The sequence below is a fragment of the Dendropsophus ebraccatus genome, chromosome 5, assembly GCF_027789765.1.
Source record: "Dendropsophus ebraccatus isolate aDenEbr1 chromosome 5, aDenEbr1.pat, whole genome shotgun sequence".
Classification (NCBI taxonomy): domain Eukaryota; kingdom Metazoa; phylum Chordata; class Amphibia; order Anura; family Hylidae; genus Dendropsophus; species Dendropsophus ebraccatus.
The window spans coordinates 114,530,706-114,558,473 of NC_091458.1; the positions used below are offsets into that span (position 1 = coordinate 114,530,706).

Here is a 27,768-nt window from a genome sequence, read left to right on the forward strand (position 1 = left end):
AAGGGGGAGTAAATTGATAACTTAGTGATGCGTTCCCTTCATTCTGAGGATCAGTGAAACAGGAAAACCTATTAAGAAAACATATGTGTGACTCTAGCTATATTGTAGTTTGGGCCTCAAAGGAAATCTATGGTAGTCTGATACATGCCTCATCAGTAGCTCAGGATTTTTTTTTATAACTCCCCCAAGCTTTCGCATTACAGCTCTGTGTAGTTAGAAAGTCACTGCACCAACACCAACATGGAGAAAATCACATTCAGGCAGATAATAAGCTTTTGTTTCAAATAGGACATGCCGGTGGACAATAATACTGTCCTTGACTGTATAAAAATACTGTTCAATAACACTACTACCTGAGCATTGAGCATGTTCTAATATTAAGATATATTTACAATACCACTTGGATGGATGTTATATTTATAGAGAATGATGTATTATTCAGCAGCGTACATGGACACTTGTATGTAAATGAACACACCTGTGAGGTTAGTGTTTAAAGACAAAATGGTGATAGTAGGCCTCCATCCTTCTATACAGAACTCCTCATTGATTAGAAGAACTACATTCTCATAGCTAGCAGTATTGGATGTATATATATGAATATATATATCGTATTTTCGGGCGTATCAGATGACCCCCAACGTTTCCAGTTAAAATATAGAGTTTGGGATATACTGTATAAGACTACTCCTCTTCCAAACGCACACCAAATAAAAATTTACAAAAAACATCAGACAGCAGCTAGATCTGAGAGGCAGAGAAGGAGGTACTGTACAGTAATACTGGTAGGATACAAGTTCGGGCCAGATGGGTGAAAGAGGTGTATTTTTCTGGCCACAGCGCCACTCTACTGTATCTCTTTTTTTCCATACCCCGGATGCCTGCAGCTTGCTCTGCCCTTCATACGGTCACCACATACGGTGAAGATTATATATCTTAGGTCCATAGCTATTACATTGTTACGTGTAACAGTGATGCACGGCCGACGTCTGGTGATTGCAGTATAAGGCTATGTTCACACTATGTATATGTCCGGCTGTAGTTCGTACGCGGCCGGACATGTGAGGCTGAAACTACGGCCGTGGGAAAAATAGACATGCGGCCGGATTGCAAACATGCGGGCAAATCGCGAACATACGCCCGTAGTACAGTTATGCTTCCTAGCTTGTTTCGAAGCGGTCTGAAGCAGGTTATTTACTTGGAAATCTTTGCCCAGCCCAGTAAACCACACAGAACCTTTTTAATATAAAAATCAAGTTCGATTTGGCTGAAAAAAGTATTCCGTACGGGGCCGCATTGAAATCCACGGCCGTGAGTTGGAACAGTTCTGGCCGCAAACAATGGTCTTGTTCATTTTTCATGGCGCCGTATATGTTCCGGCTGTAGGCTCATACGTAGTGTGCATTGTGCGGGCGTATACTTTCAAGCGTACGCATCAACCTCAAAACTATGGGCGTATATTCGCGTTTCGCACTACGGCCGGAAATATACGTAGTGTGAACATAGCCTTAAATAATAAAGTAATAACCTATCTTACTATGTTCCCTGGTGTCCATGGGCCTTCCCTTGTCTCTTCAGCTCTGCCTTCTGCTCCCTTCTCTTCTGGTCTCTGCACTGACTGACAGTATATATATATATATATATATATATATATATATATATATTAGGGATGGTCCGAACCGAGTTCGGTTCGGGTTCGTACGAACCCGAACTCTCGGAAATGATTCCCGCTGTATGACCGCTCCGTGGAGCGGGTGGATACAGCGGCAGGACCGCCTGGAAACTGGGATACAGCCATAGCCATAGGCTGTATCCCAGTTTTCCAGGCGGTCCTCCCGCTGTATCCACCCGCTCCACGGAGCGGGCAGACAGCGGGAATCTGAAGCCGAGCGTTCGGGTTCATACGAACCCGAACCTTGGAGAGTTTGGACCATCCCTACGACCGCTCGTTAACAATCACTAAACGATTTTTTTTTTAGCGAACGATAACACATAACGTGAACGATATATGTAGTGTAACTTTTATTTTGCGGCCGTTACATGGTTGTTTAAAACGTTCGCCAGGGTGATCATCACCATACGACACACCTACTTTTTTAAAATCTTTTTACGAACGACTGATTTCAAATTTTACGAACCAATTAGCGAATTATCTTTCAAAGACCAATGACTTTTTTTCGACATGCTGAAAACAATTTTGAACGACAGTATAACGATTTCGCCTTTGTCGTTCGCTCGTTTACACCAATTCCACAAAGCGATTATCGTTAACGAGCGGTCGTTGGAGCGAGTTTATGAACCATAATCGTTCCGTGGAATAGGGCCTTTACTGCTATTTTGCAGCTAACTGCAATGTTCTACTTCATTCAACCCCACCTTTATTTACAAGAGACAACCCATTTGAGCCTAATAGCACATTCAAAAGGTCAACAATGTTCACAGTCTCAATTACCTCAATGCAGCATGGTGGGGGAAACAGCATGCTAAAATAACTGCTAATAATAAGATGTGAAAAGCTTAGGTAAAATGGTCATTAAATAAGAACATGATTTTTTTTTCCATTTACATCAGCTCGTACAAATGTTTTCAGAACCTTTTTTGAGCTCCAAACCATGTGATGATTTGCTGTCAAGAATAGAAAGCTTGTTTATAGCTCCAATAATAAAAAATAATTGCTGTGGAGAACAGGGCCTGGTCTGTTGGAAGCTTTTCTTAGGCTTATCTGAGTCACCGCCACAATGAAATCTGCTATTAATTAGTGAATCACTAACTTTAATACAATTCGCTGTATTGTGATAAGGAGCCAGGAAATACGAATATACTTCATCAGCCCATCTTAAAACGGGAAAAGACACCGACAAACTCCCTACAGCATTCAATGCATTCAACCAAAATAGACATTCAGCACAGTTAGATGGCATTTAGCAGTATTCACAGGTAAAATTCAACAGGTCCTCACCAGTACAATCATTTACAAAAAAAAAAAAATATGGATAATGTGACAGTGATAAAGTAAGGCTTGATTTAAGTCCTTCAATGCCTTCTTGCTGTCATTTCTGTGACACTTAAGGTCCTGTTAGATGTAATTGTTTGCCAGCTGTGGGGGCCCATAAACAAGAACCAATCAGCGGGATTGGAGCTTGTTTAGTGCCTTTACATGGCATGACAAATCGCGGGGCACCGGGCTGCACAACAGATACAAGGATCATTCATGCAGCCCGGTGCCCCGCGATTTGTCATGCCATGTAAATGCCATGTATCTGTTGTGCAGCCCGGGAAACTGACAGCACAGATATGTGTGCATATGTAGATATGTGTGTATATATATATATCTGTGCTGCCAGTTCACAAGCAGTAGTGTATACTTATATCTGCGCTGCTTGTGATCTGCCATCCAGGTCTCGTCTGTATCTTCAGGTCCCGACAGCTGTATCTTCAGGCTTCGCCTACTCAGGCTGTCAATCATTCTGGAGGTGGCGGGGCCTGAAGTTACAGCTGGCGGCCAGAGGACTAAATAGAGGCATTCTTGATAACAAGCAGTGTGCATGGTACAGTAAGTATACACTGCTGCTTGTGATCTTTAAACTGATTATATATATATATATATATATATATATATATATATATATATATATATCTGTGCTGTCAGTTTTCTTTTATTGTTATCAGAAGGTATGGAATGGACAGCAAGAGTTTTATTCATTCTATGGGACCACTCAACATTGTGTTCCATAGAGAATAAAAGTAGCACTGGCCACAAACACATGACTACTTCTGATGGGAATAACCCTTTAACCCCTTAGTGACCGCCATGCTGCCTTTTCACGGCGGTCACTAATGGGCTTTATTCCGATGCGTACGCCTTTTAAAGGCGGACGCATCGGAATAAATTGCTGCCCGGTGGTGGCGACAGAGCGGGGGATCAGCTGACCCCCCTCCCCCAGAAAATGCCCGGAGCGGAGGATTCTCCGCTGCAAGCAGTTTGACCTGTTAAATGCCACTGTCAAAGCATGACAGCGGCATCTAACGGGTCCCGGTGGGTCCCAGTTGGCGCTGTGGGACATTTACCCGATCACGACGTCCGGTGTCCTGATCTCTCCATGGTGATCCCGGGGTCCTAATGAAGGGCCCCGGGGTCACCATGGAGATGCCTCATGCTGACAGGGGTGGCCATGCTGAATGCCTGTCAGCATGAGGCATGATACAATACATTGCAGTACATTAGGTACTGCAGTGTATTGTATCAGTGATCTAAGTATTTTACACTAGTGTACAGTAATGTACACTAGTGTAAAAGTAAAAAAAGTAAAACAAAACGTGCACCAAACACAACACAGCCCCCCAGCCCCCCCCAATAATAAAAATGCATTACACTCCCTATACCCAATAAAACATGACATAAAAGTGATCAAAATTACAAATCCTATACATATTTGGTATTGTTACGTCCATAACGACCCAATCTATAAAACTATATCAATAATTACACCGCAAGACACACGCTGTAAAAAAAAAAAACAGTACCAGAATAGCTGTATTTTATCAATCCGCTTTAGAAAATATGTCATAAAAGAGATCAAAAAGTCATATACATATAAAACTTGGTATCAATAGAAAAAACAGATCTTCATGCAAAAAATAAGCCCAAAACAATCTCTGTCGCGCAAAAGATAAGAAAGCTAGGGATCTTGCAATGTGGCGACAGTTTTTGTGGGTTTTTGCTAGGAAGATAGTTTCTATTGCGCCAAAGTGGTAATAGTTAAAAAATCCTATACAAATGTGGTATTGCTGTAACCGTAGTGACCCAGAGAATACATGTATTATGTTATTAGTGACCGCCTATACAGATTTTTACGTCGATCACTAATGGGCTCTATTCTGCTGCCATCAGCTCTTTATGGCGATGGTGCAGAATAGTGCAGCAGCGCCAGTAATGCCCAAAGCCCCCTGCTCTCAGCTATCGGAGGTAGCTGAGGGGTTGGGGAAGAGTGTGGGCTCAGTCTCGGCCAGTCCCCTCACGCCGATTGCCATTATTAACAGTATAACGGCGGCCACCGGTAACGGGCATTGCCAGCGCAGCTGAACGCTTTCATCTCTTCTCACCGTGAATCCACGGTGAGAAGAGTTGAGAACATTTCCCCCCCTGTCCCCAGAGTTAACCCTAGTGACCTGGTCACTGACCCTCCCCCTCCCTGGGCAGCTATCTGATCAAAGATGGCCGCCGCCATCACTGTGAACAGACTCTGTTCACAGTGATGGATTCCTAAAAATGATCAAAGCTCCATTCTCTCCACCACCGGAGGTGGCGGAGAGCATGGGGCAATGATCGGGGACCACCCAGTGTTACCCCTGTCACCAAAGTCAAGTGCCCCGTATTACCTGTAACCACCCCAGATTACCCGTAACCACCCCAGATTGCCCGTCATCACCCCAGATTGCCCGTCACCACCCCAGATTGCCCGTCACCACCTCATATAGCCAGTAAACACCCCCAGATTGCCCGTAACCACCCCAGATTGCCTGTAACCACCTGAGATTGCCCATAACCACCCCAGATTGGCACAGACTGCTCGTAACCACCCCAGATTGCTCATAACCACACCAGATTGCCTGTCTCCACCTCAGATAGCCAGTAAACACCCAGAGATTGTCCATTACCACCCCAGATAGCCAGTAAACACCCACATATTGCCTGTAACTAAAATGACACTCCCTCCCTCCCTTCTAAGCCCGGCTGTGTGCCCATATAGTGGTTTATGCCCACATATGGGGTACCACTGTACTCAAGGGAACCTCAGTTACAAATGTTGGGGTGCTTTTTCTCCCCTGTTCCTAGTGAAATTGAGAAATTTCAAACTAAACAAATATGTTATTGGAAAAATTATTTTATTTTTATTTTTTTTTACGGTCTACTTTTGAATACTTTCCTCCAATACCTGTGGGGTCAAAATGCTCACCACACCCCAAGATGTATTCTTTGAGGGGTGTAATTTCCAAAATGGGGTGACTTTTGGGGGGGTTCTATTCTGCTGACACTACAGGGGCACTGCAAACGCACCTGGTGCTCTGAAACTTCTTCAGCAAAATCTGAACTGGAAATGCGAAGAGGCGCTCCTTCCATTCTGAGCCCTGCATTGGCATTTGCCCATACAGTGGGTTATTCCCACATATGGGGTACCGTTGTACTCAGGAGAACCTGTATTACAAAATTTGGGGTGCATTTTTCTCTCATGTTTATTATGAAAATAAGATACTTTAATCTTAACAAATATATTATTGGAAAATTTCTATTTTCCATTTTTTTCCGGCCTAATTGTGAATACTTTCTTCCAACCCATGGAGGGTCGAAATGCTCATTATACCCCTAGATTAATTCTTTAAGATGTCTAGTTTCCAAAATGGGGTCACTTATGGGGGTTTCCAGTATACAAGCCTCCTAAATCAGCTTAAAAAAAGAACTGGTCCCTAAAAAAAAATCAGTTTTGGAAATTTCATGAAAATGTGATAATTTGCTAATATATTTCTAAGCCCCGTAACACCCTAAAAAAGTGAAATATGTTTACGAAATGAAATCAGAATAAAGAGAACATATTGATAATGTGACTTACTAACTCATTTTTGTCATGTGACTTTCTTTTTTTAGAAGCAAAGAATTTCAAAGTTCGTAAAGTGCAAATTTTAAAAAATTTTCATGATATTTTGATGTTTTTCACAAAAAAACACAAGACAGTGACCACATTTTGCCACTAACATAAAGTACCATATGTTACGAAAAAACAATCTCAGAATTGCTAGCATACGTTAAAGCATCACTGAGCTATAAGCGCATAAAGTGAGACAGGTCAGATTTTAAAAAATGAGCCTGGTCATTAAGGCCCAAATAGGCTTGGTCCCTAGGGGTTAAATCTTAGGTATTTGTTGACACTGCTAGAGCACCGACCTTTATGTGGCACCTATCTAACCTTTATGTGGCTCCTTAAGCATGGGGTAGTGGCCATTATATACTGCTATCGGTACTTTATAATACTTTATTATTTTATACTACAATCACCAGCCGTCTATATACAATAGCTCCAATGGACACTCAAACAATATTGGTCTCACCCCCACGGAGATAATTGACCATACCATAACTAGTCCAACATAATTGATTAGCTTTTAAAGAATAACAATTACACCACACCAAGCTAATTTAAAATGTATTAATTTTTATTAAACATGATTTAAAAATCAATAAAAAAATACTCTTTTTTCTTTTATCTTAACTAGTGCAAAAGGGAATCCAGCAGTAATTGATAACCAGACCACCGTAATTCTAATAACAACTTTTTTTTAATCATATACCACTATACCATGTAACCGTCACAATCAATATACATCTAGCCCTGCAGTGTATCTACACAGCCTCGGATCGCTGAAAACAATGTCAGCCTATATCCACAATGTAAATGATAATGTAAAAAGACGCTTCGTGGTGTCTGGTATCCGCAACCCCGACGCACGTTTCGCGTACAGATCGCTTTATCAAGGGGCATGAATCACCAGCCGTCGCAGCGCATCACTATTACACATAACAACGTAATAGCGATGGACCTAAAGAAACAATCAGCTGGCAGAACACCAATGCAACCACTGATAGGCTAAGCGGCCAATCCATCAGCCGGGTCAGCATTTTCCCCATCGAGACATCATCCCAACTCAATGGAAAAATTCCCTCAAAGAAGCAAGGAACCGGAGCTGGTTATGTATCACATCGCGGGCATAGGGAAAGGTAAGTAGTTCTTGGTTAACCCCTTAAGGACAGAGCCTGAAATGGCCTTAATGACAGAGACAAATTTTATGAATATGACCAGTGTCACTTTAATCATTAATACCTTCGGGATGCTTTTACCTATCCGGCTGATTCTGAGATTGTTTTCTCGTGACATATTGTACTTTACATTTCTGGTAAATTGGAGTCGATACTCATAACAAATCTTTATGAAAAAAACCCAAATAATGTGAAAAAATGTGAAAAAATGCATTTTTCCAACTTTGAAACTTTTTTGCGTATACAGAAAGTGGTTATACCACATAAATTATATATTAAATAGCATTAGCAACATGTCTACTTTATGTTGGCGGCATTTATTAAACTATTTTTCATTTTTTTTACACAATAGGGAGCTTAAAACATTAGCAGCAAATTTCCAAATTTTCAGTAAAATTTCAAAATCAGATATTTTTAGGGACCTGTTCAGGTTTAAAGTGTATTTGAGGGGCCTGTATGTTAGAAAGCCCCACAAAGCACCCCATTTCAGAAACTGCACCCCCCAAACTCTGCAAAAGCACATCCAGAAAGTGTTTTACCCCTTTAGGGGAGTCACAGAAATAAAAGCTAAGTGTGTAAGGAATTTGAAAATTTTAATTTTCTGTGCAGAAATTTTATTGTAATCCAATATTTTTCATAATTATAAACCTATTACCAGAGAAATGCACCCCAATAATTATTGCCCCGTTTCTGCAGTTTATAGAAATACTCCATATGTGGCCCTATTGCGCTATTTGACGCAACCACAAGCCTCAGATATAAGGGAGCGCCTAGTGAATTTCAACGCCTCCGTTATATTTGGTCATTTTTGACTGTACCACTTCAGGTTGGCAGAGGCTCTGGGGTGTCAAAACCTAAAAAACACCCCTAAAGGGACACCATTCAGAAAACTACACCCCTCAAGGAATGTAACAAGGGGTGCGGTGAGCATCTGGACCCCACAGGTGCTTCACAGATTTTCCGAACAATATGGCGTGAAAAAGAAAAATTTATTTTTTACACTAAAACGTTGTTCTAGCCTTCAATTTTTCATTTTCTTAAAGGGATAAGAGGCAAAAAAAGACAAAAAATGTGTAGCGCAGTTTCTCCCGAGTACAGAAATACCCCACATGTGGCGATAAAGTGCCAAGGGGGCGCAGGACGAGCCTCCAAAGGGAAGGAGCGCCAATTGGCTTTTGGAAGCTGAATTTCACTGAAAAGGATTTCAAGGGCCATGTCGCATTTACAGAGCCCTCGTGCTGCCAAGACACTGGAAACCCCCCACAAGTGATTCCATTCTGGAAACTACACCCCTCAAGGAATCTAACAAGGGGGGCAGTGAGCATATGGACCCCACTGGTGACGGGCACAAATGTGGAACAATGTGACGTGAAAGGGAAAAATTTCATTTTTTCACTTTCATGGCACAAATGTGCCCGTCATCAAGGGGTCCATATCCTCTTTTCCCCCCCTGTTAGATTCCTTGAGGGGTGCAATTTCCAGAATGGGGTCACTTGTGGGGGGTTTCCAGTGTTTTGGCAGCACGAGGGCTCTGTAAATGCGACATGGCGTTCATCATCCATTCTAGCCAAATCCAACCTCCAAAATCCAAATGGCGCTCCTTCCCTTCGGAGGCTTGCCCTGCGCCCACATGGCGCTTTATGTCCACATGTGGGATATTTACGGACTCGGGGGAAATTGCTCTACACATATTGTGTGTTTTTTTCTCTTTTAACCCCTTGTGAAAATGATAAATTCAAGGCTAAACCAACATTATAGTGTAAAAAATGTAATATTTCATTTTCACGCCACATTGTTCCACATTTGTGCCCGTCACCAGTGGGGTCCATATGCTCACTACACCCCTTGTTACATTCCTTGAGGGGTGTAGTTTCCATAATGGGGTCACTTGTGGGGGGTTTCAACTGTCTTGGCAACACAGAGGCCTTTTGAATGCAACATGGCCCCTCAAAATCCATTCCATCCAAATCCAGCCTTCAAAAACGAAATGGTGCTCCTTCCCTTCGGAGGCTTACCCTGCACCCGTATGGTGCTTTATGTCCACATGTGGGGTATTTACGGACTCGGGGGAAATTGCGCTACACATTTTGTTTTTTTTCTCCTCTTTTAACCCCTTGTGAAAATGATATATTCAAGGCTAAACCAACATTATAGTGTAAAAAATGTAATATTTCATTTTCACGCCACATTGTTCCACATTTGTGTCCGTCACCAGTGGGGTCCATATGCTCACTACACCCCTTGTTACATTCCTTGAGGGGTGCAGTTTCCATAATGGGGTCACTTGTGGGGGGTTTCAACTGTCTTGGCAACACAGGGGCCTTTTGAATGCAACATGGCCCCTCGAAATCCATTCCATCCAAATCCAGCCTTCAAAAACCAAATGGCGCTTCTTCCCTTCGGAGGCTTACCCTGCACCCGCATGGCGCTTTATGTCCACATGTGGGGTATTTCCGTACTCAGGGGAAATTGCTCTACACATTAAATGTTTTTTTTTATCTTTTAACCCCTTGTGAAAATGAAAAAACATGACAAGATTAATAATTTAGAGTAAAAATTTTACAAAAATTACACTAAATGTTGGTCTAGCCTTGATTTTTTTCCATTTCCACAAGGGGTTAAAAAAGAAAATGAACACAAAACGTGTAGGGTAGTGTCCCCTGAGTACGAAAATACCCCACATGTGGGCATAATGTGCCATATGGGCACAGGGCAAGTCACCAAAGGGACAGAGCGCCATTTAGAGGCTGGAATGGAGGATGGAGGCCATGTCGCAATTACAAAGCTCCTGTGCTGCCAGGACAGTAGAAACCCCCGACAAGTGACCCCATTCTGGAAACTACACCCCATAAGGAATCTAACAAGGGGTGCAGTGAGCATATGGACCCCCCTGGTGACGGGCACTTACGTAGAACATGTGCCGAGAAAATAAAAAATACAATTTTTTTCACTTTCACGTCCCAAATGTGGCCGTCACCAGGGGGCCATATCCCCGCTGCCCCCCTTCTTAGATTCCTTATGGGGTGTAGTTTCCAGAATGGGGTCACTTGTGGGGGGTTTCTACTGTCCTGGCCGCACAGAGACTTTGTAATTGCATCATGGCATCCTCTAATGGGAATGGCGGCCATACCTACTTAGCTGGGGAAAAGGGACAATTCTAATTTATTTGGGGGTATTAGGGCAATTATTAGTTTATAAGGTTGGAAATGACAGGAGTCCATCAAACTCAACCTGTGTTGATCCAGAGGAAGGCAAAAAATCCTTGTGAGGCAGACGACAGTAGCCTCATCACAGGGGAAAAATTCCTTCCCGACTCCATAATGGCGATCAGAATAATCCCTGGATCAACGTGACCCCTGAAATAGGAATAAGGGACAGAATTTAGATAATGTAGAACCCCAGTGACGTGTGGTACGCCTTGGAGCGATCCAGTATGCAGAGGCCGGGGTGATCAGGACAGGCGTCACACTGGAAAATGGTGTCCTTCCTGATCCCCCTGTTACCCCACACTCTGCACTTCTTCTGGGGTCTCCTGTTCTCCAGTGTGGGGGACGTCACCTGGAAAATGTTGTCCTGGTGCGATACGGGGTCCTTCATATCCAGAAGCGCTGGGTCCGCTCCATGGCTGCTAAATATTAGGGCGCTATTACTATTTCTGATATGTTCGGATCGTGCCGCAAGCTACAGGGCAGCGAGGGACCGGAAGAGGGGGTGCTGGTATAAAAGTTATCCCCGTACAGGTGGTGACCTTTATCCAGCAGTGGGAAGATCAGTTCCCGGACGATCTTCCCACTAACTCCGAGGATGGGGGGGGGGGAGGGGGCATCTGGGGGCTGGATTCGGGTGTCCCTTCCTACATACACTCTAAGGGTACATGCACACTGCGGAATCGCGACAGATAACCCTTCGTGCATTCCACAGCTGGCACCCGCCGGCGGACTGATGCAGGCGCACGTCTCCGTCCGTGTCATAGACTCCATTCTATGCACGGGCGGATTCCGCTCTCCGTCCAACGTGTTCATTCTTTGGATGGACGACGGATTCCGCCCGTGCATAGATTGGAGTCTATGACACGGGTAGAGACATGCGCCCGCATTAGTCCGCCGGCGGGTGCCAGCTGCGGAATGCACGAAGGGTTATCCTTCGCCATTCCGCAGTTTGCACGTACCCGAAATCTGTAAGTGTACCCTGAGGTACACTCACAGAGTTTGTAGAATTTCACACCATACTGTGATCTCTTATTGGGACGGTACTGGCGGAAAAGACGTGTCTGGGGGGCAGCGTACGCTACGCTACCCCCAGACATGTCACTGGATGATGAGGATGAATGGAGGAAAGAAGGATCCCCCCCATTCATCCTCACTGGCTGTTTCGGTGTCGGAGGTAATAATAACGTATCCCTCTGACGCCGAAAACACCCTGGGGGCCATCTTTATACGGGGATTGGTATATGGGGTATGTAGTGGTGTAGTGTCAAACTTTATTCAATGTAGTGTGGTGTAATGTAGTGTTTTTTACGTGATTTTTTACAGTAAGTATAAAAAAAAAACCTACGCCAACAAAGGAGTTGCTGATAAATGGCGCACTTATGTGCGGCACTTATAAGCAGACCGTGGCAGTAGGATATAGAAAAAAAACACCCTACGCCAAAAAGGAGGAGTTGCTGATTAGCAGCGCACTTTCGTGCGATGCTGATCAACACTCAGCGGCGATAGGGTGCGGAAAATAGAAAAAAAAAAATTTGGAAAAAAAAAACCCCCTTTTTCTACATTCTGAATATCCCTGTAGCTGCTGATAAGTGTATTACACATATCAGCCGCTAGGGGGCAGCAGAGCGCAAAATCCGGAAAATGACGAGGCTGGAGCCGAAAATAGCCGAAAGAAGACGACGGGGACCGCCGGAAAGACCCGAAGACCGAACGGAATGACGGAGGACGCCGCGAACCCGGAAGACGCCGATCAGGAGCCCGGGACAGGTGAGTAATGTACAAATACCTGCTCTGGACCCCTCGGCTACCTAGCTGAGGGGTCCAGGGCAGGTATTTACTATATTGTGGGACTCTGATCGCCGTGCCACCGGCCCGATCGCCGTGAACGGCCGGCCGGCCGTTCACGGCGATCGGGCCGGTGGCACGGCGATCACCATTACTTTTTACAGTAATGGCGGTCGGTGCCGTCCTCGGACAGCACCGACCGCCATTTTTTTCCGGGTCATCGGGTCACCGATGACCCGGAAAGGTTCCGATCGCCGCTATTGGCTGATCTGAATTGATCAGCCTATAGCGGCGATCGTAAGCACGGGGGGTGTTAACCACCCCCCGTGCCGTGAAGCTATGATGGCCTGCTATGATTTATAGCAGGCCATCTTCCCCGACCGCTGTGTGTGAACACGCAGCGATCGGGGAAACATCGGGCGTACCCATACGCCCGTTTGCGTTAAAGCCCAGGCAACGGGGGCGTATGGGTACGCCCGATGTCGTTAAGGGGTTAATATGTTTAACCCTGCCCTGGCTGCTTTGAAGTATGTAAAATGGCCGGACTTCTCCTTTAATTCCTGCTGACTTGTTCTCAAATACCAGGTTACATTAATTGAAGATAAGCATGTTTTTTTTTTACCTTTTGTTTTATCAATCACACGTGTATGTTTTATCTTTCCTATATGTACCCTAATAATTCTATGTTATTGGGTATGAAACTAGTTTTGTTGTTACAAGATTGTATTTATGTGACATTTCACTAATATAACAATGTTTTTTTTACAACCTTACATTATCAAAGATACCAATGGCAGTGCTAAATAAACCGGTTTCTTTCTCACATTTCCATAGGAAACAGTCAAAGATAATTCACTTCTGTTCATGCCAAATGTCCTAAAAGTGTATTTAGAAAATGGGCAAACCAAATCCTTTCGCTTTGACAGTGGTACTTCAATAAAGGTAAGATAAAAGACAATAATTATATATGTGTTGTCGCTAGGGTAGGACTGTGGCAGTGTCCAATCTTCTCTAGAGAGGATTATACCTGCTGTACTTGCTTACTCAATTACCCAATCTGTTTTACATATAGAAGATAGGGTTCATGACAATTGACAGACCATATGTCTTCGTAATCACAAAGGCATTACTTAAAGTACAGCATGACTACAAATCAAGGGCTTTATGCTCAATCCTAGGCAGCTTCTTTAGCTCCCTGTCTTGGAGAGAATATGCTCAACACTTTCTGGTTTAATAGACAAAAGAACATGGCAATTTACAATCATCCTCTACTCTTAAAAGCCCTACGATAGTAATTCTATAATAAGTACAACGGATATTGTGTATGGTTAAAATAGGCAATAAACATAATAGAAGTGGGTGCCAACCATAAGGTTTAAGAGCTCACTGCATGTGGCTCAACAGTTGGTGGCAGATGCAGATATTACTGTACACTGTGGCACTGGTACACTGTGGTACTGGGAATATTATACAATTTAGATATTAGTGTATAGGCTTTGTTCACACAACATAAGTAAAGTATTAATCAAGGCTGTTGTTGCAGATTTGCAACACGGCCGTGATTAAGACTTTACCTGCATTGTGCTGCAGCTGAGGGAATCCCGGCCGGAGTACATACACATAGGGGGACATGTATCAAGCGGCGAATTGTGTTTTTTTGGCCGATTTGCGAATAAAATATTCGCAAATAGGTACTTTACGCCGGGTACGCCGTGGGGGTGGGGTGTTGGGGCGAAACGGGGGGCGCGGACTCGCGATTCATCATTGTTTTCGCACTAAGATACGCAGAAAACCAACTCCAGCTCTCAGCTGGTGTAGGTTTTCTGCCGTGCGCACCGTATTGATGTAGAGGCAGTGCGCCTCTACATAAATCTCCGTAGAGCTCCGGAGCTGCGGGCACATTTTTAAGTCCGGCGCAGAAAACGTCGGACTTAATAAATGTCCCCCATAGTATACACTCCGGCTGGTATCCCAAGCAGCGCCGCGATAAACTCACATGTCAGTTTTCTGCGGCCGCTATTCTTTGAATAGAGGCCGCAGAGAACCTGTCAGTTCACACAAGCGTGCGGCTTGTGTGCAGCGGAGAATTGTCATGTAGGCGCGCACGGTTTTGCCCGCATCTGAACTCAGCAGAAGTGAAGATCATACAGCCGCTACTGCAATACTGGCCAGGATGATCTTCTCTGACACCGGCCGTTCTGTGACCCGGCCGGTGTCTTGCGCCATGTGAACATTGCCTCAAACTGTATCACTGGCAGGGAACAATAGGGATAAGCCATAATACTTGGTCATATATATTGTAAAACTTTCCTTTCTAATATTCATTGTGACTATACACCATCTGTTCATACAGTAGTTACTGTACAGTAGTGTATACTGTACAGTGGTTCCGCCCATTACATTAGTAAGACCCAGCAATTAAATGATATACAATAGCCATATTAAGGCATAAAGGAGAATGATCACTTATACCACTCTTTTCCTTATGAATGTGCCTGGATTTTTTGCAGAGATCACTATGTAAGGCAATAGCTGTGACAATTGCTTTACCGTGTTTCCCTGAAAATAAAACACCCTCCAAAAATAAGACACCAACTACTCTACCCTCTAACCTAAAGTAAGGCATCCCCCTGAAAATAAGGCTCCCCCTACTCTAAACTTAGGCACCCCCCGAAAGTAAGGCCGCTTGTTGCCATCCCCCACTGCCACTGGGACTCACCTAATGCCCTTGTGGACCTCCGAAACCGGCACCACAGGCAGCATGGTCAATGGCCCCCATGTCCTCCACATGCCCCGCCACATGCCTGACCCGCTGCTGACCCATCACTGATGCACTCTTGGTGAATATTCCAGGGAGGTCTGGGGAGGATGTCTTATTTCTCTCTCCCCGGGGGCCAGGGGAAAAAAGTATAAGACACGGTAGAACTACTTACCTCTTAAGCACATTATACATAAATTAGCATATATTATACATTGGCCATGCAATTGTATAGTCATAATATTAAAGTATACATTTGTGCCATGGTTGCTTTAGGGAAAGAGAATTATCCCTGAGGTTTCATAGTCAAGTCATAGTTATAGACCTTTAGACAACAGCTTGTATTTTACAGGTTTTATCGCAGACTGACGCTCCTCTCTAATTTTCTTTTTGACCTGGTTGGTAACCTTTTGTACTCGGCTACACTCGTTTTAATGGTTTGGAGGCTCATACGTGCCTCAATAAAGCATTGTAATAACATAGTGTTATAGCTGTTCTGTACCAAATACATGGCTTTCAACCTGCCAGATTGTGACCTTGCAATAATGATGAACACAGTCAGGCCATATGTTTTATCTCCTATACATAGCCTTCTTTAAACATTAAAAACTGATGATATGCAATTCCAATCATAAACCATGGGACCTATTTATTAAAAAGATAAATAAAATGTGGAATTGTATACTGTTTATGCAAGGCATGTCAACAGGCACGTTAAATTACAGTATGTCCCATAGATAAAGTCTATTAAAACAGAAGAGGAGAGGTGTTTGTTTTACAGGATTTCACCTGTGATATATTTTATATTAGATCTATTTATGTTATGGCATATCACTAGGTCATGACACCTGTCAATTCTAAATTATCTGTGTAGTCTGGAGGGACATGATCGAAACCTTTAAATACGTTAAAGAACTTAATAAGGTTCAGGAGGGAAGTGTTTTTAGAAGATCACTGAACTCAAGAACAAGAAGACACAGTGAGAGGTTAGTTAGGGGAAAGATCGGAAGCAACATGAGAAAATATTACTTTACTGATAGAGTAGTAGATGCTTGGAACAAACTTCCAGCAGATGTGCCTTGATTTCCATTCAAGCATCATATTGGCCAACCAGTGTCCAGGTCAAAAAACATTGCATAGATTTGACAAACCCATAGCAGATAGCAAATATGCCTGGTGCTCCATAGGTCAGGCACTGTACTCCTTTTTCAACCTATTAAGCAACTGATGCAATCTTGTTACATTATTCGTTCCCATCCATTCCCATTTAGGACAGTGCCAGATCACCAGACATACTGTATGTAAACCAAGCCTTATATATTTTTAGCATCAATTAATAAAAACTGTTTGATTCCTAAGGCTATGTTCACACAGCGTCCAATAAGGGAAAAAGGCGTCAGCTTTTTGTTTTAAAAAAGACGTCCGTTATTGCATCAATTTAAGTGTCTTCAATAAATTGCATTAAAGTCTATGGAATAACTGACATCTTTTTCACACAGTGTATTGAATAACGGACGTCTTTGAGGCGGACGTGATTCAATACACTGTGTGAAAAAGACGTGCGTTATTCCATAGACTTCAATGCAATTTATTGAAGAGACTTAAAAATGATGCAAAAGCGGATGTCTTTTTTAAAACAAAAAGCAGACATCTTTTTCCTTTTTTGGACGTTGTGTGAACATAGCCTAAGTATGTAAACCTTATTGGCCAATTTGGTTTCTTTTAGCACTCCGAAATATAACTATGCCTTCTTTTCATTTTAAAATATGTTTCACCCTTCATCATAAATAATGGCATACATTATGAGGATTGATCCATTTCTTTTTTTTGTTTTGTTTTAGTGATCTTTTTTTTTTTTTTTTTTTTTTATTTGCATCACTGCATTGTGTCAGCCTTAATTTTATCAATATTTTTTCTATGTTTTGAGGCCTTGTTTCGAGGTCCACATATGTTGATGTTTAAAGGGGGTTATCCAGCATTAGAAACCACTGGCCACTTTCTTCCAGAGACAGCACAACTTTGGTCTCCAGTTTGGGTAGGGTTTTGCAACTCAGCTAGATTGAAGTGAATGAAGCTTAATTGAAAACTACACCTGAACTGAAGACAAGAGTTGTGTTGGCTTTAGAAGAGAGTGGCCATGGTTTTTTAAAGCAACTCTGTACCCACAGTCTGCTCCCCCCCCCCCCCCCCCAAAAAAAAACCGCTTGTACCGTCAGATAGCTGATTTTAATCCAAGATCTGTCATGGGGTTCATTCGGCAGGTGATGCAGTAATTGTCATAAAAAAACAACTTTAACTTGCAGCGCTGTGTCAAATTGGTGTGGCCTAGAGTGTCTGTGCCCTAGGCCTGCACCGCCTTTCTGTCCCTCTTCACCATTAGGAATGCCCCAGGCAGGGTTTCTCCTATTTATCACTTGTCTGAACATTGTACAGGTGTTGGAAAATTAAGTGCTACAGGTGATGAATAGAAGAAATCCTGCCTGGGGCATTCCTAATGATGAAGAGGGCGGGGAGGAGGGACGGAGAGGCAGAGCAAGCCTAGGGCACATCACTCTAGGCCAGGTCAATTTGACACAGGGCTGAAAGTTCAAAAGTTGTTTCAGGACAATAACTGCATCACCTGCCGAAAGGACCCCAGGACAGATCTTGAATAAAAATCAGCTATCCAAAGGTACAAGCGGTTTGGAGGGGGCAGATTGTGGGTACAGAGTCGCTTTAATGCTGGATAACCCCTTTAATTCATGCAAATTGTTTAACATGCATGAAAAAAATCTAAAGCTGTGTGATTCTTTTATTTATTTGTTTACACTATTTACTGCTAACCACAATTTACACATTTATTATTGTATGGCCCAGACGACTACAAATCCTGGTACTTATAGGGATTTGACAGAGCCCCTTACCTTTTGTCAGAACAGCGATCAATGCTGTGGGTCAAAGGGTTAAATGGCCAGGGTCGGGACTGTAAAGAAATAGTTTATTCTTCATCATCTGCATGCTGTAGTCTGCATATCCCATGTAAAAGTTAGAGAGTAAATAAATTACACTGTCAAAGCCGTCAGGCATGTGTATTCCTAGACAAGCTTTATCTCCTGTATACTATCATTTACATACTGTATACTAATAACATGTCCAAACTACTGCTTATACTTTACACTTGTGTATGTATGTAATTTTCCACAGATTGAGTTTCGAATAATAAATAAATGAATAACCCTATATAAGAGTACCATGTAGCTGCTTTCAGAAAGGACACTAGAGCAGTGACATACTGTATGTGCATTTTTTACATTTATTCTAGACCCTAATTTAATCTCAGAATAGCACTGCTGTTATGTAATGTGATTTTAATCATAATGGCAAGCTGCATGATACACAACAAAACATACATCAGGCTTAGAGGCAGCTACTCTTTCCTCCTTTGTGTCAGGCGGTAATTAGAATTGCCATTATAAGTAGATTATATGTTAATATCCTCCTATCAGAGGGAATCACATTTCTGATCAACTTTCAACACTTGGATTTGTGGTTGACATGAAAGTATTTTGGTCATCTGCAGCTTCCCCCTTTCTCATTAAGGAGACCAATGAGTTTTTAAGCTGTGATATTGCAGCCGCAATGTTTAATTGGTGCAGTAATCTACCTAATCCAAACTAGGTCTATCTGCTTTCCCATTACTTCTCTCATTGTGCTTAACATTTCCTGTTTAACAATCCATGCCATCTGTCTGTGCCACATGCAGAAACAAGGCTCCGCAACACAGATTGCCATCTCCATCATTTATTTACATAGCTATTTGCATCTTTAGTAATTAATAAATGACAGAGACATTAATATGATTTCCTATGTACACAATTTTTATGTATTTTAATGCAATTACATATTAAACTATGGACTATTAGTCATTAAAAAATAAACCAAGTGATGTATAATGACTTTGACTCCTGATGGGCAGGAGCTGGGGGTGTGGGGGGTGTTGCAGTAAGGCGGGGAGGAGGCATTTTCACAAGTAAACTATGGCAGAAATCTCCACACCGATCTTAATAAATGTCCCTGACATGTTTATCACTAAAATATTATAATTTTCTTACAGGATGTTATATTAACACTCCAAGAAAAGCTTTCAATAAAGTGCATTGAACACTTTTCCTTGATGCTGGAGCAAAGAACTGAGGGAGCTGGAACCAAACTCCTTTTATTACATGAACAGGAGACACTAACTCAGGTCATTTATCTTCTTAAAGCTTTCAGACAATGGAAATAAGATAATAACATGATATTTATTGTCAGCTTAGGGTTATGTTCACACTATGTTAAATTAACAACAGAGAAGGTGGACGCTTTTGCTGCGATGTAATTGACTTCAATGCAACGCATTATAGTCAATGAAATGACGGACTTCCAATTCACACAATGTATAAAATAACAGACCTTGTCTGCACGGACTGCAAACTAATGATCATGACAATTATTTTCGGAAATCTTTTGCCAAAAATGGACGTTATTTTTTAGTTGTTCACACACAGTTTCTGTTTTTTTCACCATCCTTTTACTGTTTTTACTGTTAAATTCAATAGACTTTTCAATTAAAGACACACCCAACGGCCAGTCAGTCCACCTACACTAGAACAACGTACTTACAAAATGATGGATGTCATTTTGAACTCAAAATGATGGACATAATTTTTTTTTTTTTCAAAAATGGAGAGGAAAAAATGTTGAGGGAACATAGCCTAGAGGTCCCATACATTGCTGTATTATGGTGGTATCTTTCTGTCTATCTTACAGATGCAAGTCCTGGCCTAACATGGTCCGATCACCTGAACTGACAGCTGTCAGGTTGGCTTATAAGACCTGTGGTCAGGCTGGGACTTGCAGTCATAATATAGATGCAATACACCTGTATAGGACCTTTAATAATAGATTTACATGTCTACTTGGTGAAGTAAGTACTTATTGTTGGCTGCTCAGGCTAGGATGTCATGCAGTCTGGTCAAATGAAAGCTAAGCTGTGATTTGTTGCTATGACTAAAACAAGACAGTTTTGGTTTTAGGATTATAGGATGATAAATCTGGGCCAGTATGTCAGTAAGTATAGGAGGCCGCACAGTATCCCATATGTCATTGTATTACTGTAACCTACATTGGATAGTGAGAAGAGGAGATAGGTAGTGAAGAGTAAAGGATGCCTCCAGAATCATATTTACTAATACTGTCTAATTCTTAATACATGGCCTGTTGCGTCTAGAAAACAATTGCTGACCTGTCAGCTCAGAGATGAGTGAATCTCTGTTCTAAAGGAAGCGAAGCGTTTCTTTTGATCTGCGCTCAGCTCATCTTGCCACCGGCCCTTCAGCGCTGTTCTGCTCCCTGGCGCTCCACCCCAGGTACCTGGAAAAGCCGGATCCAATCCTGGATAACTGGGAGAAGTTTCCCAGGATTAAATTCAGCTTTTTCCGGCATCCTGGGAGGAGCGTCAGGGAGAGGAGTAGTGCTGAAAGGCCGGTGGCATGATGAGCTGAGCGCAGATCAAAGAAAGCGATTAGTTTAGGTGAGCAATTCGCTCATCTCTAATCATTATCTTTCAACCCGTTGTAAGACCTCGAACAGTCAACATCATGCATATTGGTGCTGATCGTTGTCTTTTTTACATGTGCTATTCCACTAGACAATTATCACCTGAACGGTAGGTAATAGGCCAAGTAAGGCCAATAAGCATTCAGTGTTATAGGCCTTTAGTCAGCGCAAACTACTCAGTCTTCAAACGCATCAGATTCATTCACAATGACTCAGGCAGTCTGATAAATGTATCACATCTATATACTGTATAGTTAAAGCTATTAGTTGCCTTACCTTGCAGCAGAATCATGCGTTGGCAAATTTTTGGCCATTTTATTTTAGCCATACCTTTTTACTTTAAGACATGTCCTCATATCAGTCAAGAAAGTGTCTAAAACTAGTGATAAATGTGACGCAAGTCATGTAAGCAAATTGCTATGTAAGCAAGCTCTATGCCACTGTATGGTGTATTTGCAAGAGTTAGGCTATGTTCACACAACATCCAAAAAAGGAAAAAGACGTCCGTTATTGCATCATTTTAATTGGCTTGACTAAAATACATTGAAGTCTATGGAATAATGGACGTCTTTTTCACACATTGTATTAAATGACCGACGTGTTTTGAGGCGTACGCATTTAATACAGTGTGTGAAAAAGATGTCCGTTATTCCATAGACTTCAATGCATTTTAGTCAAGCCAATTAAAATGGGGCAATAACGGACGTCTTTTTAAACACAAAAAGTGGCCTTTTTTTGGTGTTGTGTGAACATAGCCTAAATCTGCTGTAGGATGTTTTTTTTTTAGTTTTTTTTCCACACAGCAATTTTCGTCACGCTTTGCTATACGCATCAAAAAATCTTCCGGCATGTTCGGTACAATAATCAATAGCCCTGCTATTGAACACTGGAGGCCAGAAGGATGTCATTTTGGCCCTCATTCCAATGGCTGATGCTTGGATTATAATAAATATAATGAAATGTTTGCAGTGGTGTACATATCATAATAATAATAATAATAATAATAATAATAATAATATTGTCCAATATCTAGGTGACTCAAAGACCCAGCTCACATATGATGAGATGCCTGTTTCGAATTAGCTTTGTTCCAAAGGATCCAATTGACTTACTTCGGAGGGATCCTGTTGCCTTTGAATATTTATATGTGCAGGTAAGAGATATGGATCCTATATGGATTATATCTGAAGATGTGTCAATATTGTATACAATTTATTAGCTATTAAGTAAAACAGTAATTGATTCTTGTTTCCTGCAAGGTATGATATAAAACAGGCCAATGGCTTTCTGAAATACCAAATTTCTATTGTATATTTATCACTGAAAATGAGTATCAGCTGGATGTGATATTCCTTGCTCTATCCATTACATTGCACTTCATAGACACTGCTGTATGACATTGATGTTTTAATGACACTTTGCCTGCAAGCCTATGGTCTGCATGATGTAGACTTTGGCAGCGATGCTATTTATTATACTCTTCATCTTAGTTAAGCACATCCATTTTATAATACTGCATGATATTCCTTGAAATCCTGAGCTTAATGCCCCATCTGCTGGTCAATTACAGAGTTGCAATGATGTTGTTCAAGAACGATTCGGGCCAGAGCTGAAGTATGACATTGCACTGAGACTGGCAGCGTTACAAATGTACATCGCAACAGTAACAACGAAACAAACACAAAAAATCTCCTTGAAATACATTGAGTAAGTATCATGAGAAATCTGCTTTTGTGTCCACTATACATTTCATATTGTTGTAAATATATTAGACAATAAATGCTGAATTCATGTGTCACTGGTCCTAGTGTATTGTAGCTTTATATAGTCACCGGGGAGGCATATTTCTATTGATGGATTAATAAATATTTTTATTTATTTTTACTAGTACTATGAAAAAGACAATCCATATGATAAACTATGCTGACTGTCATTACAGCTGTCAATACAAGTAATTTAAATTAATAAGTAATGACCATTTGTAAACTAAACCAATCATATGAAAAAGATTTACGAAAAAGTACCTGCATAATTTCTGATAAGAAGAGTTTGTCTCACTTTGACAACCATGTTCCATATGCCCTATTAGCACATAGCTTGGTTAAAGGGGTTCATCCAGCGAAAATCTTTTTCTTTCAAATCAACTGGTTTCAGAAAGTTATATAGATTTGTAATTTACTTCTATTTAAAAATCTCACATCTTCCCATACTTATCAGCTGCTGTATGTCCTGTAGAAAGTTTTTTTTTTTTTCTTTTCAGTCTGACACAGTGCTCTCTGCCGACATCTCTGTCCAAGACAGGAACTGTCCAGAGCAGCAGCAGCAAATCCCCAGTTCCTGTCTTGGACAGGGGTGGCAGCAGAGAGCACTGTTTCAGACTAAAAAGAAAACAACATTTCCTGCAGGACATGCAGCAGCTGATTAGTATGGAAAGACTTGAGATTTTTTAATAGAAATAATTTACAAATACTGTATACTGTATATAACTTTCTGAAAAGTTGATTTGAAAGAAAAAAGATTTTCGCTGGATAACTCCTTTATGCATCACATTGACTGTTTGGAATTTGTTACGGATTATGTTAAAGGAAAAATGTATAAGGAATAGCAGAAGTGGCAGATTTTGCTGTTGATATGCAGGACCTGAGCAGCAACTTCACAGCTGCAGATTTAGTGTGAGTTTGTAATATGGCACAGTTCACACTATGTGTGCCTCCGAGGCATTGATATATTGGTTAACTGTCAAAATGACATGCAGATGTATCTCGTCTTGGACAGGCATGGACCCCATTAATTTTTATGGCCTATTGAAGTAAATGATGCCCATGCCTTTCCGAGCAGGTATATGTTAGTAGGTCAATTTGACAGTTTCCCGATGTAGCCATGCCTCGGAGGCACAGATCGTAGTGTGAACAAGCCCTTAATCTGCAACATTTCCAATACCATCATTAACATTCTACAGATTTGAAATCCACACCACAGGTTAATTTATGTTCAAGATTTCTACAAATCCCAACCACATTGCTGCCATTTTATATTGCTTTGCTTTATAAAGAATAAAATTCTTTCTTTTTGCAGAAAGGAATGGGGACTTGAGACTTTCCTTCCATCTGCCGTTCTACAAAGTATGAAGGAAAAGAACATAAAGAAGGCCCTGTCACACCTTGTCAAAGCCAACCAAAACCTGGTCCCTCCAGGAAAAAAGGTAAAAAAAAAAAAAAATCACATCTAAAGAAAACAATCTAAAATTTTATATTCAGAAAAGGTGTATGTTTCCTCATTTTGTGTTGGCTCAGTAGTAAGCGAATCCATTAATACAATTTGCACTGATTTAGGATTTGGACATTTCTGTCTATAGAACTGACAGTTGTTGCAGAGAAATTGTTCTAGATCAGCTATGTCATCTTAGCTATTACTAAATTCTTTAGGTAAAAAACAAACACACATTAAAAAAGCAGCCATGGAGAATGCCCAGAGCCATGGAGGGAAAGAAGGAAAAGACATAGGGCAAGGGATTACAATGATCTTCTATTCCAATAATAAGAAAAAAAGGGTCAGTCAGCCCCTCGGAGTAGATTAATATAAAGCTGGCAGCACTACTGCTGGCTGTATTGGCTTTATGCAGAAATCAGTGTAGAGAGAGAGGAGTGCACTGGAGATGCAACAAATCATATTACTGGAGGTGTGAACTTACGGGGTCACTAATAGATGCAAGAGTTAACTGGGGAGTGAAATCTAAGGATTCTAACTTCCTCACCCTTAACCCCTGCTAGAGGGTGTGAACTTACTCACAGGTTACCCCTGAAGTAATATCTATTACCAACTGCTGACAGGTTGATAAGGAATGGACATCAGGATTGAGGCAGCGAGAAAACCAGCATAAGGGGAGTATGGTAGATATACAGCACTGTGCATAGCAGTTTTGTTCATTAATGTAAAAATGTTTTGAATTTTATGGCAAAACCGGCTCCCAAGCACCTATTATTGCAGCTCCTAGCCACATATAACTATACTTTATGAGACAAGCTTTCCCATGTGTTTCCAGAATAATGTAAGTCTCTATGGCGCTGGGTCTCACACTGGAGATAGAGCCATGGGGAAACAGCAGGAAGCTTATGCGGCAAGGAGTGGGAGAACAGGTGATCAGAGCTTATTCTGCCACCAAATTCAACAGAGCTTTACACTAGAGAAATTACTATAGTGCTGTTTTTTTTCTAATAAAACTGAATACCCTCCACACACACCACCACCACCACCACCGGAGGTACACTTTAAATAAAGGTGACTGGCAGAGCTACAGCAGGCAGCAGACAGGTAGACAATGTTTAATATTCAGGTTGGGGGGAGGGGAATAATATTTCTGAGAATTCAGGGACAAACTCCTTAGCAGATAAGAGGAATTAAAGGGGAACTCCAGGTAGAGGTTAAAAAAATGAAACTTCTGCAGAAGCATAATGCATTACTTACCTGTCTATCCCAGTTTTAAACCTACTGAAAATCCATTTGTTTGGGGGTTTTTGTTCTGTATTGTGTTTCTGTACTTCCTGGTTGAAGAGTTCCCAGAATGCAGTACAGGTTCCAGAATGCAATGCTTTCCCTCAGCTGTTCATCACAATGGCTAGTGAGAGATGGTGAATCACTCAAGGGATTGGGGGATCCAGCTAAGCCTCCTGTGACATCCCGCCCTGCCCCCTGTCTGCATCATCAGCAAACACACTCAATGTGAGACAGAGGCATGGAAGATTTATCTCCTAAGGGGGGAGAGCAGTGGGAGCAGGAGACAATGTGAATTGGCACAGATGCCATTTTTCTTCACTTCCTGGATTTCTATCAGCTACCAGTGTGGCAGAACCTTACAGATACGGTAATACATTGTATAGACACATCTATATAACTACTTTTAATGTACTTTTAATAAAAAACAAATTTTCCTTATGTGGAGTTCCCCTTTAAACTGAAATACTTATGATGACTATATTTTCTTCTATTTTATTTTTCTATGTATTTATCTTTACAGCTGTCTGCTCTACAAGCCAAAGTTCACTATCTGAAGTTTCTTAGTGACTTACGCTTATATGGTGGACGTGTATTTAAAGCAAAATTGATTGTAAGTGATTTTCTTTTATACAACAATTACGTTTATATTGTCTCAATATTCTTAGAATTCTGGGTTTTTCGTTTATAATTATTTCTCTAATTAAAGGTTTAGGTCATAAATAAGGCTATGTTCCCACTACATATTTTTAAGCATAAACAACAGAATGAATGATAATTATCAATAATTCCGGCCATTGTTTTACAACAACGGCCGTAGTTTAGCATTAAACAATGATCGTTTACTAAATAACGACCATTGTTTGTACATAGTAGGAACATAGCCTGAATGTGAAATTAACTCTGAAAGCTAGCAAAAGGATCATTGATATTTCCTGAATAATTTTATTTAATCTTCTACAACAAATATACGTGACACTTATGGAATTTATTTTCACAGCTGCATGAATATAGATGTTGCCTCCTTGCTTTAAATTTAAATATATTTCCCTATCCATATTCATTTAATCAACCAATGCATTTATATTGCTTACTACATGGTGCAAGTTTATTTTTAGCCTTGCTTTGAAAGATTGGCCAGGAAAAACATTTAACTCTTTTTTTCCCACAACTTACAGCAGGGAGAAAAACATTCGGATGTGACCTTGTTAGTCGGTCCACGGTATGGCATCAGCCACGTCATCAACACAAAAACAAATCTGGTCGCCCTTCTCGCAGACTTTAGCCATGTCAATCGAATTGAAATGTATACGGAGGATGATGTAACTGTAAGAGTGGAGCTTCATGTTCTTGATGTGAAGGTAAATGCAGTTATTTCACGTTCTCAGACTTACAGCAAAATGTTTTTGTTCACTTTGGCTAAAGTCTAAATAGTCTCATTTGCACTTCTATGACTATGTGCAAGGAACATAGAAATAACATCAATTTTACATGGTGGGAAAAAAAACATTTAATATTGTAATCAGGATATAAGTAAAACCTAATATGTGATAAGTCTGCTGAGGATCTTAGTATGTGTTATTAAAAAATGGTCATTAAAAGGGGAAGTCTGGGTAAAATAATTTAAAGTTATGTTATTGCCCAACAATAGTTATGAAAATTACTAATAGACACTTATTATGGGAAACGCACCCATCTGCGCATAATATATTTGGAGGCAACAAAATAACGAGAAGGCGGCCACTCACCATACAAGTGCTGGATTTATTGTCTCATCACCATAATAGGTTACAGGCAGTCATGCTTTGTGGATCCAACTAAGGCTACGATCGTTTCGCGTTTGCATGCTTCCACTGGCCTCGTGTACTACGAGGCCAGTGGAAGCGTTCAAACGCGAAACGATCGTAGCCTTAGTGGGACGCACAAAGCATGACTGCCTGTAACCTATTATGGTGATGAGACAATAAATCCAGCACTTGTATGGTGAGTGGCCGCCTTCTCGTTATTTTGTTGCTTGCATTGGACTGTTCACGGGCAGAGCACCACCTTTAGTGCCTCACTACAAGCATCACATCCTATCCCGCCCGGGCCAAACCGCACTCACCCAGCACCCGCTGTACGTAGACGGAGAGGCAGTG

General features: G+C 41.4%; 1 protein-coding gene across 2 annotated transcripts in view; it reads left to right on the plus strand.

Annotated features, from left to right (window-relative positions):
* FRMPD4 (FERM and PDZ domain containing 4) overlaps window positions 1-27,768 on the plus strand; it is a 43,894-nt gene that overhangs the window by 9,571 nt on the left and 6,555 nt on the right. For both annotated transcript variants that reach the window (XM_069972439.1, XM_069972440.1), the window contains exons 4-10: window positions 13,639-13,746; window positions 19,656-19,787; window positions 22,173-22,292; window positions 22,710-22,846; window positions 24,215-24,341; window positions 26,154-26,243; window positions 26,809-26,991. In XM_069972439.1, coding sequence (XP_069828540.1) covers window positions 13,639-13,746; window positions 19,656-19,787; window positions 22,173-22,292; window positions 22,710-22,846; window positions 24,215-24,341; window positions 26,154-26,243; window positions 26,809-26,991 — 897 coding nt within the window. The remainder of the gene's footprint in view (window positions 1-13,638; window positions 13,747-19,655; window positions 19,788-22,172; window positions 22,293-22,709; window positions 22,847-24,214; window positions 24,342-26,153; window positions 26,244-26,808; window positions 26,992-27,768) is intronic.